The following is a 19,064-nucleotide window of genomic DNA, read 5'->3' on the forward strand; positions in this document are numbered from 1 at the left end:
GTTGGGTTGTAAGTTAAGGTAACGTGGACCAGCGTTAATCGGACCATATTAAGGCGGAGGCGTATATGCTTTACTGTACTTTCCGTAAGTCGGTTTGCTTCCAATTTTGAACCAGCATCTCAACATGGGACACGACGTCCCACATAAGAACCAATCACAAGACAGGTGAATCACGAGTACGTAATCAATGAGTGGAAAAGCAATGCCATGGGTGCCATCATGAGGCGATCGGGTCTCTTCAGCCGCTGGATACGGATCTCTTCCGCTGCAAGATTCGTGCGTCTCCGATGAGACGGGGTGGGTGGGTGAAGTTGATGAGGGATTAACCCACATTAATTCGTCCTCTTGTCCGAACTCGGGTAATGTTGATGATGATGAGAGTTGTTATCGCAATTAACAGTAACAATAATAACGCTAAGTTGGGGGGTGAAGGGAGCAGACATTTGGGGGAAGGTAGGAGGGAAACGCTCTGGGAATCGAATTACGGAATCGAAGAGTTTGAATTCGAATGCGCAGTTGGGTGGCAGCGCAACGTGTCGCCGGCCGTTTGTCATCTTGTGGGCGCGCCGCCCCTGTGCACTGGACCATGTCACGTGTTCCTCGCGAGAAATAATAATTCCAGATGGAACAGCAGCAGCCGTGTTTATTATTATTATTATTATTATTATTATTATTATTATTATTATTATTATTTGCTACTACTAATAAGTTCAATTAATTCAATTGAACTTATTATTATTTTGTATCAATTAATTCAATAATTGTAAGAGTCCGATTACTTATAAAACATGTATCTAATACGGTACATGTTACGAATCGATTTATAATTTAAAATATTACAAATAAATTAATTAATCAAAATTAGATTTGGAACTCCATTTCATCCTTTCATATATGAATTATACTAATATGTATAACCATCATCTTCTTTCTGACCTATTTCATAATATCAACTAATTAAGTCTTCATCATTTATCTTATAGTTGCTGGTGTCAACTAAGTCTCTCTTCTATCTTAGTTTCAATTGCAAGCATCAACTATAATATAAATTAAGCTGGCATGCAATTGCTATTTGTGGCATTTACATCTTTGTAATAACTACATGTAAGTAGTACTTTTAGTTACAGGTTAAATTACATATTCTAATAACCAAAAGTTTGTAGCAAGAAGTGTTATCAAGCAAACATCACACACTCTTTTAAGTTTCCTAGCACTTGAAGAAAGGAATAGATGAAAGGAGGAAAAGACAATAGATGATAGCAACTCCTAGATTGTTCTGGTAATCAAAACTACTTATAGTACAGTAACATGACTGAACAAAGTACAAACTGTGGAAACCACTTTTTGCCTGTAAAACTTAATACGATGATATTGACCCTCCCCAGATTCAAGTGAGCCTCATGCAATGGACCTTCCCCTTTTTACTAGATCCACCACTTGATCTAGTTCTTGGTTGATGTGTTCATCTCAAATTTCTTCTTCTTGGTTGATGTGTTCATCCCCTTTTTACTATAGTTATGTAAAATCCACCTGGTAGACTGGCAATGCATGACAACAGAATGAAGCTCGCATCGTTCCATGTGGTCATGGATACTTGGAAGATTCGGAGGATAGCATGTATCTGATAGGACATGAAGGAACCGCAAGGGCCATGGTTGCCACCGCGAACACAGCTTGGATCAAAATATAAGTGATGGATCGGTTCTGATCACCTAGTGTATTTGCCTCTTGAGCCTTCTTTGAGAGTTCCCTGCATCATCCACATAAGAACTCTTCAATAAGACTAAAAGTATGATCCTCCGGAGTTACGAAAACAAATGCACTGACACTGCACATGGAAGATAGTTATGCTCTACGTTCTACAAGCGACTCGCTACATTTAAATCCATCAGATACTTCTTGAGCAATAGATGTCGACCACATTACCCATCCATAAAAGTTAAATACTTTTTTTTACTATGGGGGTTCTTTGTTTCAGCATTGCATAGTGTAATGTGCGATTGAGCAAGCTGAAGTATCAAACATCAAGGAGCCTGTGATCTCCCTCAAGTTGAAAAAGCAATTGGTTATTCGAAGGTAAGATAATTCTCAAGGGCTATTAAGGTATGCAAGGAACCCAGATCACCAATTGAAGTTCTACTGGTTTGAGCCAAATAAAATCTGCTGAAGTTAAATAAAAGTGTAACCCATTACTATTATTTGACCATAAAAGCGTTATGAACAGTAGGTAAACTATCCATCTATCCATAATACTAAGTCGTAAAAGTAGGTAAACTATGCCTCCAGCTTCAGCTTTCAACATTTCATACTATATATCAGATATCTTGTCAGATATCATGAAATTTTACAGCTTCAAATAAAGATCATGGTTTTTGTTATTCATTTTTGTTAATGTTAACAAGCAATAAAAGAAACAGCTATATGCCATCAAGTAGATAGCTGACTCACAGGGTAATAGATGTACAAGTAACACTAAAGTTGAAATAAACACCAGGCTATTCTGCCAAACAATCAATGCCAAGCAGGTGGCCCCTGGAGGAAGTTGGATATAAGCTACTTATGTTTTCCAACATGTTCCAAGGAAATGAGGGGAATGGAGACACAATTATCCTTTAGCAAAAGAAAAGCAAACCAATAAAAGGTTTCAATCTTTTGAAAGCAGAGTAGGATTGCTAGGAAGAATGTAATTGGCATGGTAGCAGATATCAATAGAAGATGGAATCGGTTATGTGCTATCTTTTTCTTGTTTCAATAACTATAGCCTCTGAAATGGACAGACGCCCACAGACTCTAGTAAAAAAGAGCACAACCGAAGCAAGCAGAAACATTTGTGTTACTTTGATCCTTTGACTAATGAATTTGACTGGGATAAGTATATCTTAATAACAAACACAAAATTCTCATGACACAGTGAACAAGAACAATAAACTTTGAACAGAACTAATAAAGATACACATACAGGGTATATGGACAGAACACAAAACCAAGCAATAGAAGATGGAATCGGTTGTGTGTTATCTTTTTCTTGTTTCAATAACTATAGCCTCTGAAATGGACATTCACATAAAGGTCTCATAATTTCTACTGATTTTGTTGTCACTTTGGTGTGAAGTCTCCTCCTAGGGTTCACTTCTGATGCAAAGCAACATAAGGAGTCACAGCCAGGGCTTTGTCATGCTACAGCTTGAAGCAAGCTCACACCAATCCTCGGTTTCTTAAGGCTTCGAGAATAACTCGTTAACACTAAAATAAATCAAAATGCACCAAATCTAAAGAATTCCGAACAAATGTTACCTGAAAACATCCAAGTGTATCCTTAATCTTCACTGATTTCTTCGACAACATCTCCTTCGTCTGAACCGGCTGCTACGATGGCATGGAATCTCCGACCCATGAGCCACTCTCAGATCGACAAGAATATATATAGAGGAAACGCACATGCCTCGGATTGATCCGCGACTCGATGCCTCGCGCCACCGATTCCCACCTCGCCTTCCGCCGTCCCGTGTAATACGATTGATCCCTCTCTTTCTCCGTTCTTTTGGAGAGTGAGAGAGAGAGAGAGAGGGAGAGGAGGGCTAAAATTACTGGGCGCCAAAGAGAAAGCAATAAAATGATCGCAACCGTCAATCTTAACACAAGTGTGAGATTGACGGTTGACATCATTCTCGTCAGGCCTCTTGATAACGAGGACCGCAAATAGTGAAGAAGAGCATCACTTCTCCACTCATCCGCGGTTACCCTATTTCTTACCTGCATCATCTAATTGTGGGCCCTATGGAAAATATTCTTTGGTCAAATTTTCACCATCATTTAATTATTTTAGTGGGTCAGTGGTCTCCATATCTAAGATATTTCTCATCAAGAACTTTATATAATTAAGCGGACTAGTTCATCAGTTTTACCTAATAGAAAATCCATTTAGTTCTAATTTAGGAGAGTCTCACCCGTTTTATAGAAGAATTAAATCTTAATTCTTAATTTTTTTCTTAAAATATTATTAATAATAATGATTATCGTAATTCAAGAAATCTTAAAATACTTATCAATCCCACTTACTAAGAGTTCCTTTAAACATAGCTGCCAAACTGATTATGTACATGAATTATCAGCTCAAAACTTCACCTAAGCTGAGTCTCATTGTCGCTGCTGGTCTGGATTCGAGGAGTTTGACATGATCGAGGCAGCTGTGGCGGCTAATTTTTCTTGTGGTTGGAGATCGTGGATTGAGCCTTCCCTGTCGCCACCAGTTCCACCTAGGTATGATGCAATTGCAGCTGCTACTGCAGACTGGAAGCTCGGGTGGGTTGTAATCGCCCCGGCAATCATTTGTGTCAGTGAATGATGTTGTTGGTTTGGGAGGGGTGGAGCTGCGTTAGTCGTCGTCTTCGGCTGAGTTCCATGGCTTGTGCATCCACTGCTCCATGGTGAGTAGCTTGAGTTCAAGGAACAGCTCGGAGAGAGCTCGACTTGGGGTGCAGTCGCGGGTGCAGTGAGATCCAAAGTGATCGTAGGACGGGAAGTCGAGGAATAGAACGGCAGATTCGGAGAGCAAAACTGCGACATGCTAATGGTGGGAGAGGATGAGAAGGATGAACCAGAGATGAGCATGCTTGCAGCTGCCGACGTCGTCGAAGCCATGGCGGTGGCGGAGGCCGGAAGTGGGTGGTTGTGGGTTCCTTCGTAGGTGGTGATCAGTATGGCCATATCGTCAGCGCATCTTTGCACCTGACAAAGAAGAAGAAGAAGAAACACTATCAACAATCCAAATGTATATGGATCCATGGACAGATCTTTGAAGAGATTAAAGGGTGAGAGAGGACCTGCTTCCTCACCGGGCACCCTGGTGAAACAGTGCAACGATAGTATGCACGAGGACATGGATTTCCTTTGGCTATCTTCTGCCCATACTTCCTCCATTGGCATCCATCAATCATCTGGAGATGAAGGCTAAGTCTTGCACTGAACCCCATATATATATATATATATATATATATATATATATATATATAGAGAGAGAGAGAGAGAGAGAGAGAGAGAGAGAGAGAGAGAGAGAGAGATTTTAGGAGTTTGATTGCTTACTGTTGGGCCATCACATCTTGCTCTCACTGAAACCCTAGCTCTCTTGGCGGTGGGTAGGGGTGACACTTCTTCGAAGCTGTTGTATGGATCTACAGCTGGTGGAGGTTTGGCTTGCCAGCCATTGACTCCTTCCAAGTTGCAGTCCAATCCAAGAGAGAGACCTTCTTCAAGTTCACCATAGAACTTGTAGCAGTGGCTGTGTAAATCTTTTGCCTTCTCTTCTTCTCTGAGCCTACAGCTTACACTTGTTCCAAGGCTGAGAGAAACAAGATCAGAATCCTCAGCATCAGGATGAGAAGAAAGCTCAAATGTCTCCTTCACTTGTTCTTGCTTTGCTACTCCAAAGAAATGTATTTGGTTGCTGCGATTGCAGTTTGTCGAACTTGGTTCCAGAAATATTTTCTCTTTGGTACTGAATTCAGTATAATCCTCCTGTAATCACAACAATCAATGGAATTTGTATGAAAGTTATAGATAATTATTGGCAGACAATATTGTTGAATTAATTTGGAATCAATTTAATTAGATAGGTGAACACTAAATCGGCTCTTATGCAGTGATTCTGACAATATCATTAGTATGGAAATGATCTTAGTTCATTGAACTATGGATAATACAAATTCCAGATTGCTAATAACTTTGTCTTGTACATGTTCAATAGAAAAAGCACAACTGTAACATCCTGTTGGTCATATGAGACTTGTAGAACATTTGAAGAGAGAGAGAGAGACAAAAGCTCACTTGGATTGTGATTGTATCATTTTAAATGCAGATCTAAAGTTCACCAACCTCATTCATTTCATACAACTGTTCATCAAAGGGCATATGTAGTTGTGAGGTAAACCCATGCTATTATTTGTTTGTAGCAATGCTAGTTTGAGCAGATGTATCTAAATTCTTCTTGCTTTCACACAGAGAAGAAGTCCACAAAATCTTTGTTTTTGTTGAGTTCATACAAAATAGAAAGATATTATGACATGATAAATCTAATTTTTTGGTAGCTGATTGATTACCTGACTGCTGCAGGGAGAGGTTGGCTTTGATGGATTGCTGTTCCAGATTTCTGCTTCGACATCAAACTGCAAGAACATAAGATCTTTAAGCTCTATGTTTTCCTGTTTTTTCTTTTCACTTGAAACAATCAATCTGTAAGTTCTGCAATTGAGAACTCAGTCTCGAAACAAAGAACCCTAATTTACACGTAGTGCAAGAAAATAACAGAGAAAGAAGAGGCTGTACATCTCTTCTGTCACCAGCACCTTCGACCTTCGCCTTCTCCATTGCCACACCCCTATTGATCGTTGTTACTCCTCTCGGAACAGGCAAAGACTCCATCTCCTTCCTCCTCTTTCACAGCAGCTCTCCTTGCTGCCGGATATCCTCGCCAATTCCTCCTCATATAAAGGCAAATAATAGCCTACTGTTTTGGACTTGGAAATCTACCCCCTGGTCCTTATCTCTTCAAGCTTCAGAAACGTCAACAGCCCGAAGTGCACTGCAAGAAGGAAAAGAAGAATGGATTTCAACGTCATGCTGAGTGCTCACAGCCGCAGTAGCCTTCGTCTCCTTTGGACTTTCTGCACGACTCTGATTACTAATTGATATGTAGAGTTTAAAGCGATACTTTGACTTTAAGCCACTTCGATTAATGTGGTAAAGAAAATTACTACTACTACTAGTACTTTCTAGATAGGTGTTTTGCACCTAATGTTGTCATGAACATACCTCCTACTCTTTGTTGGTTCTTGTGTTTGTGATGATTGAACCCTAACCACACTTCTCTCGGAAGGGAAAAGATTGCCCTAACGTGAATGGAAGGAATAATTGTGGTCAAAAGAGAAGGAAGACATCACACACTAATTAGCTGTGGTTGGCCAATTTGCTGGGAGACTGCATATTGTACAGTCAGGTTGAATTGTTGAAGGTTGACAATGGTGCATTCTGTGACAACAACAGGAGACAGATTCTAAGTGATTTCAACGTTGACTAAGTTGAGCCTCTTTTTCTGAATTCCTGCGTTTGAACGTGGATCATCTCAGCTCTTCACTACTTCTTTTCTCACTTGCTTTGTTCTTCTTGCAACTCTTTGGTTCAAAAGTCAACGCAGAGTTCTCTGCATGGTTTCTTCTCAACATTAGTCACTGATTGGATTGGATTGTAAGCGATAGAATACTCTTTTTTTTTGTGATTTTTTTGAAGAAAAAAAAAAATATTTTTTTGGGAAAGTGCTCATATTTTTAGAATTCTCTAATAATGTCTTTTTGTTCTAATATTTAAAATATCCTCACCTATTTGCTCCTTTTCTTCCTCTTTTCCTATAGACGAAATCACTCGAAATATTCCCACTTACTTGCTCCTTTTCTTCCCCTTTTCGTAGATTTGAATCGGTCCAATTATAATGTTTTTACACCATGTCACAATGTTTCTAAGAATATAAAAAAAAAATCGTAACACGGTATGAAAATATTAAATAATGTTTTCGTATGTTATTGAAAACATTATACATAGTATAAAAATATTATAATAAAAAAAAGTAGGTAATCAATTGTAAAATCAAAGATATTCCAAATATTAGATAAAAATAGGAGAATTGATCCCTTTTTTGTTGCTACAGTGTATGAATCCACCAAGAAAATAACTATGTCATACACTTCTCATGCCATTGCTAAACCAAACTCTTTGATATTTTTCTGACCTTAAGATAAAAATTATTGCTAGTGATACGTATAAACTATTGTCACATTGTAGTTTAGACAAAACTTATACATATCAGCGGAGACAAAGACGATAAAACTCAACTGGAATACCACCAAAAATAGACGGTCAACTTCTTGCCACCAATTAAATATAAAAGAAATATGATGAAAATTTCAGTGGAGATTCTTATGTTGGTGCTATGCTTGTCTTTTATGCAATTATATTCGATATCCACAATTAAACTTGGCCTCTATTAAAGTATTCCATCTGACATTGCAATTGTTTTAAGGGGTCTTAGAGTTTATGCTTGATGCTTGGCAATGGTTATCCTTATCTTTCCCTACATCCATAGAATTAATCTTGGTCTTTATAGAGTTGTCTTGGTCTTTATATCTTATCTTCAATAATTTCATGTATGGTGTGTGGCAAAAAGGCTAATAATTATGGCTAAACTGTCAAAAAGGGAGTTAATTTGTGAGCCTTAGATTCTCTCTTTCTTTTATGTGTGTGTGTGTGTGTGTGTGAGAGAGAGAGAGAGAGAGAGAGAGAGAGAGAGATATGATGACTAAATGAAAGTTAAGAGTTCAGTTCATGAGAAGAAAATTAAAAGGGTAGCTTAGTGCATGAGACTATATGCTGAGATGATGACTTCCCTAGTAAGTATTTTCATAGACCTTGTTTTCCACAATCAATGATTATATTTTGACAACATGTGATAGTGAAGGTCCATAAATGTGTCTGCTGGTCCCAACTAACCATACAGTCAAAGTCAAAAGTCAAATAGTAATAAGTTGACTATGATAAATTTGCCATATATATATATATATATATATATATATATATATATATATATATATATATATATATATATATATATATATATATATATATATATATATAGGGCTATTGGGCAAGCGTAAAAATTTAAATATGAGATTATCTTTAAAGGTTTAACTGGAAAATTTGCTCACTATAGTAAACCCTTTTAGGAAAAATTAAATTATTAAAATCGATTGAAGTCTAAGGTTGAGATAAGAAAAAGAAAGGATTTTCACGTTGACGAAGGAGTAATTAAATTTTGAGGTAGATTATATATACCAAAATAATTTGATATAAAGTAAGAAATTTTAACAGAGATACACTCATTTTTATACTTAATGCATCCTAGAATAACCAAGATATACAGGGATTTGAAAAAGCGCTACTAGTAACTAGGAATGAAGAGAGATATCATCTAATTTATTTAAAGGTGTCTCACATGTTAACAAATCAAAATAAAAACATCAGAGACTAGCAAATACCTTAAATCGATTGTGAATACTCCAATGAAAATGGGAAGAGGTCAATATGAATTTTCTCCTGTGTCGTCGGTCTAAAACCAGTAAAAAACATGATAAAATTTGGATCATCGTGGATAGTTTAACCAAAACAGCCCACTTTCTATCTATTTGGATCATTGTGGAAAGTAGGAAAAAAAAAAGTTTAACTTCTTATTTGCAAATCTAAGATGAGATACTTCAACATCCTAACTATGACATCCAAGATATCATCTATCCTTTAAAGTTTTCAATATTCGTATTAAAAATTTTTCTGCATTATAATTTATTTTAACAAAAACCCCCCTCACTAAAACAAGATTTGAGAGACCTAATTGAGTTATTTAAGACTAGATGGTGATTCCATAGGCTTGAAATGAGAAATTAAAAGCAAATATCTACTATTTGTTTTGATTTCTTTAGTTATTGTGAAGAATACAGGAGATGGGAACAGTGTGGTAGTGTTTATATAGAACATGAGAAACCAATAACTGGAAGTTAAAGTGGAGTACGTGAGACTGCGCATGGCTTCTGCATGCTTGCTGGCCTCATCTGCTGCTTGACCTCAGCTTTAAGGACACGTAGAACCCAATGGAGAAGCCTACAGCTGCAGCAGCAATGACGTTCCTGTTCTTGTTGAAGCTCTCCACCAGCTTATCCACCACTTGAGAGTCGACCCACTCCTCCATCCCCTTCATCCTCTTCATCCAACTCACACCTTCCTTTCTGCCATCTTTGTTAGTGCAGCAACTCTTGGGCTTCTCTCCACTCTCCGTTCTACTCTTTGCCTTCTCTTCTTCCTGTTTCCTGTCACCACCTGCTGGTATTCCCATGGGGAAATGTCTTTCCTTGATCCCAACACCGTCTATTGGCTTCTCGACGGCCTTGTGCTGACCACTCTCTGGCTTCTCTTGCAGGATGGGCTCTTCCTCTTTCTTCTTCTTATCTTCTTCCTGTGAGATACCCACCTGAGTTGATTCTGTTTCTTGTGTCTTCTTCTTTGGCATGATGACGGAAAGCCAGCCATCTTGGAACCTCCCACCGACCCTTTCGAGGTCGGCATCTTGAGGAACGTCGAAATCACGCTCAAAACGCTCCACCGTAGCCTGACCCACACGCCTCCTGCCCTTCACCTTCAGCTTCCTGGAGTCGTCGTCAACACGGATCTTGATGTCTTCCGCCTTAAAACCTATGTTTTCATGCACGAAAGATGTATGAGATAATGCATGAATAATTTTTTTGATGGCTAAAACCCATATGAATCTCTTCTCGTCATTGCCATTCTACCTGGAAGAAGGATACGGAGGATATGATTATGAGCGGTCTCATTCCACTCGGTGGGTGGCTGCAGATCCTGGTAAACCAGCTGCTTGGGCTGTCCTCTCGAGCCATCCATGGAAATTGATAGAGAGAAGATGAACTGCTGGTGTCGTGTGCAGCATGCTTGGAGGCCGGCTGCTCTATTTATAGTACACCTCTTCTTTCTCGGTTCGTTGCGGTGGCTTTGCATGGCGTCGCGGTCATTCCAAACCTTTCCTTGGGATGCCTTATCTTCCCTTACATGAAAGGAAACGTAAAGAATCCTTCGCTCTTCCTTGGCTAAATGGATGCCCTTTTTTTGTGCTTTCCTACGTTCTTGTGCGGCTCGGCTTGCAGACATGTCCGGTCTTCTATTTGCTTGCCCAACAATGCATTGTTTCCCATGTGTATGTATATGCATATCTGAGAAGCTGTAGACATCACTGTTTGATGTCAAATGCCCTGCAAGTATAAAGCTGAGACTGCTCTATTTCTGAATCCTTCGAGTCGAAGCAAGTCTTCTGTTGCACTCTACCTCAAAGAACTGGATCACTCACCACAACATGGAACAGTTATAGTATCTCAACAATCCATTCCTCTCTCTCTCTCTCTCTCTCTCTCTTAGTGAGTCAAGAAGCTTTCTTGATTTCTTGCCATTTTTCTGTTTCTGCTAGTGATGGTTGCAAGTCTTGGGAAGCTCTTGGTATTGTCAGGCTGCCATCTGCTGCACAACTGGTGGATCCACTGGGTGGCTCCTTTTCACCACAATTTTATATCAATTCTTCTGTACACCATATGATAGTATCTCTCTACCCTGACCCACTTGTCTTTGGCATATGACTCTGTGGTTCCAGTGATCAGTTGCCAGACACTGAAATCATCCAATTATAATGCAACTCAAATTCCAGATGTAACTGCAGCATAATCTTAATGTTGATTGACTTCATCATTAAAACATTGAATAGATTATAGCATATAAGAAGCAGCACTGAAGACTAGTACCTGGCGATGGTTACCTACTATTGAGAAGAGAGGTACAAAAGAAACCTTCCACTAACCAGCTCAGGTGGAGGCCATTGGGCACTGCTTTGTCCACAGGTTGGTGTGCCTTGTCCCTTTCTTGGTGATGGACAGGATTGAGAGTATCTTCTTTTGTGGAGGAGCAAGTGGCATTGGAGATGTGGTGAGCTTTTCTACTTGGTTGGCACATCACATGATATGCTTCATTGGAATCTTGGACTGTCACTATCAGTAAGAATGAGCTATTTAATTGACCAAAATGATGAGCATTGGGTAAAGAGATTTTACACACACACAAGTATATATATATATATATATATATATATATATATATATATATATATATATATATATATATATATATTCTCCTGTTAACATCCATCCAAAAATCCTTATATTAATCAATACTAGTCACAGATAAAATAGCTAATCTGAGATAAGAAAAGAATATAAAACATCTAAAATGCTTATTCTTGATGGATTTTAAAAAGACATTAATGCCAACACTCAACTGACAAAGGTTAATTAGAAAAACATAAGTATGCACCGTTTTTTAAGGAAAATATATGCAAGTTTTTTGTCCCAAGAATAAAATGGGAATTAGCTCCGGCCATCTTCTGCAAATAAATCAAGGCTCTTTGATGAGTTTTTTTTTCTTCTGTTTCATGCCTTGGGTTTTTCTTTTTATTTTTATGGGCAAAACTAGGAAAGAAACAATTGACCAGCCCGGTTGGTATCCACCTTCCGACCAAATAATTCGGTCGTCACGGTGAACCATTCTCCGGTCTCCATCATTGGGTCCATCACCATGACGGTGCCTGTCATAGAGGTCCCATCTTATCTGTCAACGTACAATTCCAACTCTGACCGTAGACCAGCTGGTCTGGCTCGGGTCATTTCTGATTTGAATCGATGTACTTACCGTTCAAACTTCGATATGAGTACGAGGAATCTGATTCATTAGTAGTAACACGAAGATTTAGCTCATCAAAACAATGGTTAATATACACAGAAATATGCATAGAAAAATTGTGGTGTTACAAAGCTGGACCTGTTGCAATGTTCAGCAACCCAAGATCTTCCACAGCTCGAACCTGTTCCTCGCGCCTGAGGAAGACACGTAAATAAGCAATAAGAGATCGATAAGAGAGAGGACAGATTCGATGGCACAACCCATGAGACAAGACTTGATTCTTTTAGAGCTATCCAACAGGTTGTCCGATATCACATCATCACCAACATATGCAGGTCTTAGTGTGCACACATAGAAGTACTAAACTCCAATGACGGAGAGAAACTAAAAAAAATCCTCAGCCATGCATTTGGAAGAGATAATATTACCTTGGGATGATACGTGTTCAAATGTTCTGTAATAGGATCTAATATCTAGTCGACATCAACTTTGACAAACACCAGGGAACATAAATGGAAAGAGATGCATACCCACTCGGCGAGAAGGCCAGAGATTTGTGTGGTACCTGACACAATCTACTCCTTGAAAGCATGATTCATACTTGGGCGTGGCTTTGATGCTTTCTCCCATTGGTCCTTGTGCCTTCCTGCTCCTCCATGTCCTCCATGCAAGTGTGCAGAGCAAGCAGCCACCAGCGACCCGCCGCCCCGCTTTTCTCTCTGTAAAAGCCAAGATGATAACATTAAGATGCCATTCCAGTAACAATAATACATGCCAATGCACAATGTTGTATACAGAGGAATAAAGCAGTTGATAATTGAGTTCATAATTGTTTATGTTGCTGCTGTTTGCAAATCCTTGCTCTTTAGTATGCATTTATGGGGAGTCGATTATATCAAACCTCAATCTATGGCAACTAGTTAACAGCTTAGAGAACTGGTTGTCTGCTGCCTATAATCTATGTCTAATGCTAAGTGGAAGATTAGCAGGACTCAAATAATTCAGTGTTCTGGCCAGATCAGTGCACATGACTAGAAGAGATAAACTCATACCCCTTGTTCTGATGCATTAGATCTGAATCTATACCGTGCAGAATCTTAATCAGTGACTGTATAATAAAAAAAACATGCCAAAGAAAATAAGGGAACATACACTTTTCCATGTAAACCCATTTTTTATAAATATTATAGAACATACCCTTGTCCAGATGCCTTCTAACCCGATATATGAAAGGATGCATGAATGCAGCATAGAGTTAGAAGCAGGCAACAAAGTTTATCAAATCTTTACATGTGAAGATACATGAAATTATTCCTCTCTGAACTTGTGAAAGTATATCCGAGTAACAAAGAAAACATTCTAGAGCAAATATTATAAAGAAAAAACTACTAATATTTTCGGATCAGCCAAACATACGCAACTGATTATTGGGAGACACTTAGGTAATTGATGGCACCCATGAGAAGGATTGAAGACACAAGTTGCCTCCAATGACGAAGAGGTGTATAGCTCAAAGGAAAGAAACTACATGGAGGAGATCCAGCAAGGTTGCCCAGGGTCAAATTGCTTCCATCAAGATGCACATGTGTAACTTTCTTCTGCTTGACTAAAATCTCCCGATTCTTTTTTCACTCTTTTGAATAATGTTTTCGTTACCTTTTCTTTTATTGCTTCACATCAGCTTATTTTATGGGTTTTGGTCTGTTGTAGATCAATATCCATTTGCAGTATTGGGTGAGACACAAGCAGTTTTAAATAGCATAATATTTAACAAACAGGCGTGTGTTATTTATAACTCAGTGTAGCTTGTAATGGTTTAATATCCATAAGATATTTGGACAATGGCAAAATCTTTCAACAAGCTTTGACGACATAAAGGTTGGATAAGAAATGGCTAAAGTTACAAAACTTCTACATGGCCGTTTTGATTAGTGAGGACTTAAGTTTCTAGGGTTAAATAACACTTTTGAATAGAATCATTCTATAAGTTCCAAAGCATAACATAAATTAAGGTCTGCAGATTATTTTTTTCAATCCTAACATAGTAGTTATCTCAGTATCTCTTTTGAGAAACAGCCAATGAGAATGGGAAGGCGTAAACAGATATAGATAAAAATACTCACTACACTGTCATACTTTGAAGCATCTAAAGCAAACAAGACAATTTAGTAATTAGGTGAAAGACAAAAGCATTTCTAAAGTGGAACAGGAACTGAAGAAATTTGCTTTGTATGTACAGAATTGTGACAAGATGAGACCATCATGTATGAAAACATTTAATGTAAGAAAACAAGAAACAACAATGTTTTATATACGTACAATGTACTCTAGACTGAAGCTAAAGGGAAAGTTTTTCTCATACCACTGCTACAGACCATATTTGTCCGGGGAGCCTTTGTGAAGGCAATCAGCTCCTTCCTGCAGAAAGATTCTGTCCTCTTGAATTTGTCCCCTTCTCTACTCTTTTGCTTCTCTCCCGTCCGTCAGGGTCATATCCCCCTCACAGCAGCCCCCATTCGAGGCTGCAGGGGCTGAATACATGGTGTTCACAGTTGAACCTGCCTGTATACTCTTCAAAATTGTCATCACCTCTAGCATTGTGGGTCGCCTCAGCGGCCTATCATCGAGGCAGGCACAAGCAATCTTAAGGTGCTCTAATAACTCCAGCTCCAGGTGCGGGTCCTCCTGCAGTAGCTCTGGGTCAAATACATCACTTATTCTGAGCTTTGAGTGCTGCTTCACCCACCCCACCAAATTGTTGTCTCCAAAGTCTGTGGAGCCTGTCGACCGTCTTCCAGTGAGCAGCTCGAGCAAGACAACACCATAGCTGTAAACATCGCCATTGGTGGTGCATCGAAAGCTCTGATAGTATTCGGGTGGGACATAGCCAGGTGTACCTGCTAGTGCAGACACACTCAAGTGTGTGTCCACTGCACTCATCTGTCTCGCCATGCCAAAATCTGAGACCCGGGCTTCCAAGCTGTCATCAAGAAGAACATTGCTGGACTTCATATCTCTGTGAATTATGTGAGGAATGCAGTCATGGTGTAAGAATGCTAAACCTCTGGCTGCCCCCAGAGCAATTATCCTCCTCGCTGCCCAATTCAGCTTGATTTTTACCTTATTGCATTCATGCAACACATCTTCTAGGCTCCCATATTTCATGTACTCATAGACCAAAAGCCGCTCTTCTGCAACTTTGCAGTAGCCCAGAAGGGAAACCAGGTTGCAGTGCTTGATCTTCCCAATGGTCTCCATCTCAGCTGTGAACTCTCGATCACCTTGCCCACTCACATGTTTCAATTTCTTGATGGCAACAACAGTACCATCCTTCAGCTGGGCTCTGTAAACATCACCAAATCCACCAGAACCTATCAGGAAGTCATTGTGGAAGCCATTGGTTGCCTCAACCAGATCCACAAAAGAGAGATTCTTGAGAGGCATCTCAAATGTGGAAAGGTTGATAGCCAATGCATCCTTGGTGGCAGTCAGCTTCCAGTTCAAACTGGTGGTGTTTGAGGGAGATCGGCTATCAAAATAAATGTCCCTTGAGCAGTTACTGTTGTCTTTCTCCTTTCGCCTCTTCTTTGTCTCAATTATGATTATGGCTAGACCAAAAATGCAGAACAGGGAGAAAAGCAATCCCATTGCAATGCTCCCGGCAAGAGAGGCTTGACCATGGTGAGACCTCCCGTGTTGAGTGCTTGATTTAGGCCCAGCAAGGTCCTTGCAAGACGGGAGAGGAAACCCACAGAGGCCTGAATTGTTCTCGTAGCGGTACCGGGGGAAGGTCGCCAGCTGACCTAGTTCAGGAATAGACCCATTGAGCTTATTGTTTGAGAGATCAATCTCGGACAACATTGCAAGGCCGGAGAACGACGGTGGAATCGGCCCCTCAAGAGCATTATGAGAGAGATCCAACCCTGCAGCATACCGCAAGCTCCCCAATTCTGGTGGTATCGGACCAGAGAGCATATTGTGGCCCAAGTTCAAGATCAGAAGGTGGTACATGCTGCCGAACTTTTTGGGGATCTCTCCACTGAGCTGATTGTAAGAGAGATCGAGAAAGAGCATCGAGCCATTATTATTGAAGGTATACTGGGTAATCCCCTTGTAGACCCTCGTGAAGTTACAAAACTGTCGGCTGGGCAATCGATCGAGGTCCTCTGGTCGGATCCCGCCAAACTCGAGTAGATTGCCTGTTCCACGGCATCCACTGGTGCCATCGTTCTTCAGATACACATAAGGCTCACCAGTGACTAAGCCCACCGCAATCTTGCCAGACTGGTCGGCCAGGGCTGGGGGAATCGATCCATTGAGCTGGTTGTTGCTGAGGTCCAGCCATATCAAGCTCCTGCAATCCCCGAGGTCAGGAGGGATCGAACCGGAGAAGGAGTTGTTGCCGAGCTTGAGAATGGCCAAATTGCGAAGCTGGCCAATCCATGAGGGGATCGATCCGCTCAGGCGGTTGCTCGACAGAGAGAGCCAATTCAAGCTAGTGCAATTGACAAGGTTGGCAGGGATCGACCCAGTGAGGTCATTGTTGTCAAGGATGAGGTTCTTGAGGGTTCGGATATTGGAAAGTTCCGGTGGGATCTCACCCTCCAGCAAATTCTGCCACATGATGAGATCACAAAGCGAAGGGAGCAAGCCGAGCGTGGAAGGAATGGCTCCGCCAATGTAATTGAGGCTGACATCCAGGGAGACGAGCTTGGTGCAATTGCTCAGCGACTCTGGGATGCGGCCAGTGAGCTGGTTGTTCTGTAAGTAGAGCGTCTCCAAGCCGAAGATTGGGCTCGGGCACAACTCCGAGGGGATCGATCCCGTCAAGGAGTTGGAGCTGAGGTCGAGCACTTCGAGCATCGGCATCTTGGTGATCAAGTCGCCGAGGCTGCCGGTGAGATTGTTGAAGGCGAGCTCAAGGGTCTTGAGATGCGGCATCGAGATGAGGGTTTCAAGGGGTAACTCGCCGGAGAAGTTGTTGTTGGAAAGACTGAGAGAGACCAAGGAAGTGCAGGAGGAGAGGTCGGAGGGGAGGGTACCGGTGAAGTGGTTGGAGGAGAGATTCAAGTAGGTCAAGCTCCGACAGCCACTGAAGACCCCGACGCTGATCTCGCCGGAGAGGCCGCTCATCGAAAGGTCCAGGTGCTGAAGGTAGGAGCAGTTGGGAATGGCCGGAATCCCGTCGGAAAAGCGGTTCCCGGCCAGGTCGAGGCGGCGGACAGAGCCCAGGTTGGAGAGGAGCCACCGGAGTTCGTCCTCTCTGGAGACCTTGTTGAAGGAGAGGTCGAGCGTCTCGATCTCGAACCCGACGACGGCATGACCATCTTTCACTGCAGCAGTCGGCAGAACCCCGACGGAGTTGCCAGAGAGATTGAGCGATCTCAGCCCGGGGCAAGCCGCGGCGAGAGAGGAGATCTCGGCGAGGGAACCCCAGAGGCCGTTGCCGGAGAGATCGATGTCGGAGAGCCTGCCGCCGCACCGGCCACCGTCAAGGGCCCCAGTGAGGTTCACAGCACGTAGGGAGAGGCTTTCGAGGCCACCGAGGGCGAGGATCGAGGACGACACAGCGCGGAAGTCGGCGCCGAGTGAGACGCCCTGCAGCACGACACCTGAGACGCGGCCGCCGGGACTACAGATGACGCCGGAAAAGGAGCAGGGGCCACCGCCGAGGTGGTCCCAGCTGGGGAGCAGCTGAGGGTTGGCGACCGCGGCCTTGAATGACATCAGGAGCTCCAAATCGCCAGCGTCGCCCGACCCGAAGGCGATGCCTAGGAAGCAGAGAAGGCACGCGAGGCAGAAAAAGAAGGCGGAGGAGGAGGAGCGTCGGCGTTCTCGACCCGCCATGGTGCCGGATAGGGTCTCGCTAGGGTTTGGTTTCCGCCATCGGTCACGCTATCCGCACTCGCGCAGGTGCTCAGAGACCAGCAGTCAAACACAGTCGAGAGGAAGTGGACGTGGTATTCTTTCTATATAAAAAAAGAAGAACAACGCTTGGCCACTTTTCTGCGGGCCACCCGTGTGACATACCTGCTTTTTCGGTGGAGGTTGTGTTATGCCTACGCAGTGGGTCCCGCATCGTGATTAGACGGACCGTAAAGGCACCTGTGCGGGACCACGACCGGGGGACTTACACGGCCCGATCCGAAGTCACGTGCGCTCCGAGGAGCCCAGCCCATGTTCGCATGCGCCGATCATGGCCGTTCAAACCGACTCGATCGAGGATTATACGGTGATTCGGAGTTCTGATGAAATTACCCTTAATATTATGGGCCATTATATGATATGTGTTAAGTCCGTGAGGGACGTTTTGGTCATATAAAATAAGGTGGCCAACCATCACCGCGATCTCGACCGTCGGTCTTGGCGGGGAATTGGCGAACCAACGGTGATGAGAAGACTTTAACGGCTAGGGAAAGAATTTAAATATGTCTAATAATTGTTTTTAATTTAAACTAGTGAATAAACGTTTATGAATATATATTTTTTAGAGAAATTTAAGGAATATATATTCATATGCAATAATCTTAATATTTTCATGAATATTTATGTCATCCAAACTTTTCAAAGGTAATTACTTCATATTCAAATTTAACATATCAAATCAAGAAGGATGGGTTGGGATGTCTTACGATCATCTAACTACGATGATAGTAAACAATTAATACTTTTGACTATATATATATATAATCTTAGTAAAAATTATAAAATAATTTAAAATATCTATATAAAGACTT

The 19,064-nt window shown here is 41.4% G+C and overlaps 3 protein-coding genes across 9 annotated transcripts; all 3 read right to left on the reverse strand.

Moving 5' to 3' along the window:
* Window positions 1-4,022: 4,022 nt before the first annotated feature.
* On the reverse strand, window positions 4,023-6,491 carry LOC135635267 (probable WRKY transcription factor 72). The gene is made up of 5 exons (XM_065146234.1): window positions 6,322-6,491; window positions 6,096-6,161; window positions 5,083-5,514; window positions 4,824-4,937; window positions 4,023-4,728 (listed from the first exon to the last, which is right to left on the reverse strand). The coding sequence occupies exons 1-5, from the start codon at window positions 6,415-6,417 to the stop codon at window positions 4,138-4,140; spliced, it is 1,299 nt and encodes a 432-aa protein (XP_065002306.1). The 5' UTR covers window positions 6,418-6,491; the 3' UTR covers window positions 4,023-4,137.
* A 3,152-nt stretch (window positions 6,492-9,643) lies between these two features.
* On the reverse strand, window positions 9,644-10,491 carry LOC103970627 (uncharacterized). Its single transcript, XM_009384515.3, has 2 exons — window positions 10,383-10,491; window positions 9,644-10,284 (listed from the first exon to the last, which is right to left on the reverse strand). Exons 1-2 carry the CDS (start codon window positions 10,489-10,491, stop codon window positions 9,644-9,646), a joined length of 750 nt encoding a protein of 249 aa, XP_009382790.2.
* On the reverse strand, window positions 10,148-18,262 carry LOC103970544 (brassinosteroid LRR receptor kinase BRI1). Of its 7 annotated transcripts, none has more exons than XM_018830020.2 (6): window positions 14,690-18,262; window positions 12,893-13,046; window positions 12,466-12,521; window positions 11,453-11,639; window positions 10,383-11,265; window positions 10,148-10,284 (listed from the first exon to the last, which is right to left on the reverse strand). In XM_018830020.2, the coding sequence occupies exon 1, from the start codon at window positions 18,172-18,174 to the stop codon at window positions 14,785-14,787; it is 3,390 nt and encodes a 1,129-aa protein (XP_018685565.2). In that variant the 5' UTR covers window positions 18,175-18,262; the 3' UTR covers window positions 10,148-10,284; window positions 10,383-11,265; window positions 11,453-11,639; window positions 12,466-12,521; window positions 12,893-13,046; window positions 14,690-14,784. The 7 variants fall into 7 exon arrangements, with proteins under 7 accessions (XP_018685565.2, XP_018685561.2, XP_065004477.1 ...); XM_018830016.2 differs by having other exon boundaries at window positions 11,397-11,639; XM_065148405.1 differs by having other exon boundaries at window positions 10,383-11,633.
* Between the last annotated feature and the right edge of the window lie 802 nt (window positions 18,263-19,064).

This window comes from Musa acuminata, chromosome BXJ3-4 (genome assembly GCF_036884655.1).
Source record: "Musa acuminata AAA Group cultivar baxijiao chromosome BXJ3-4, Cavendish_Baxijiao_AAA, whole genome shotgun sequence".
In the NCBI taxonomy this organism is placed as follows: Eukaryota; Viridiplantae; Streptophyta; class Magnoliopsida; order Zingiberales; family Musaceae; genus Musa; species Musa acuminata.

Coding starts and splice junctions, on each gene's coding strand:
- LOC135635267 (XM_065146234.1), bottom strand. CDS start 6,417: ATGGAGTCTTTGCCTGTTCCGAGAGGAGTAACAACGATCAATAGGGGT. Junction 6,162..6,321: donor GTGCTGGTGACAGAAGAGAT/GTACAGCCTCTT, acceptor ATGTTCTTGCAG/TTTGATGTCGAAGCAGAAAT. Junction 4,729..4,823: donor GGTGCCCGGTGAGGAAGCAG/GTCCTCTCTCAC, acceptor CTTCTTTGTCAG/GTGCAAAGATGCGCTGACGA.
- LOC103970627 (XM_009384515.3), bottom strand. CDS start 10,491: ATGGATGGCTCGAGAGGACAGCCCAAGCAGCTGGTTTACCAGGATCTG. Junction 10,285..10,382: donor CCTCCGTATCCTTCTTCCAG/GTAGAATGGCAA, acceptor ATGAAAACATAG/GTTTTAAGGCGGAAGACATC.
- LOC103970544 (XM_065148405.1), bottom strand. CDS start 18,174: ATGGCGGGTCGAGAACGCCGACGCTCCTCCTCCTCCGCCTTCTTTTTC.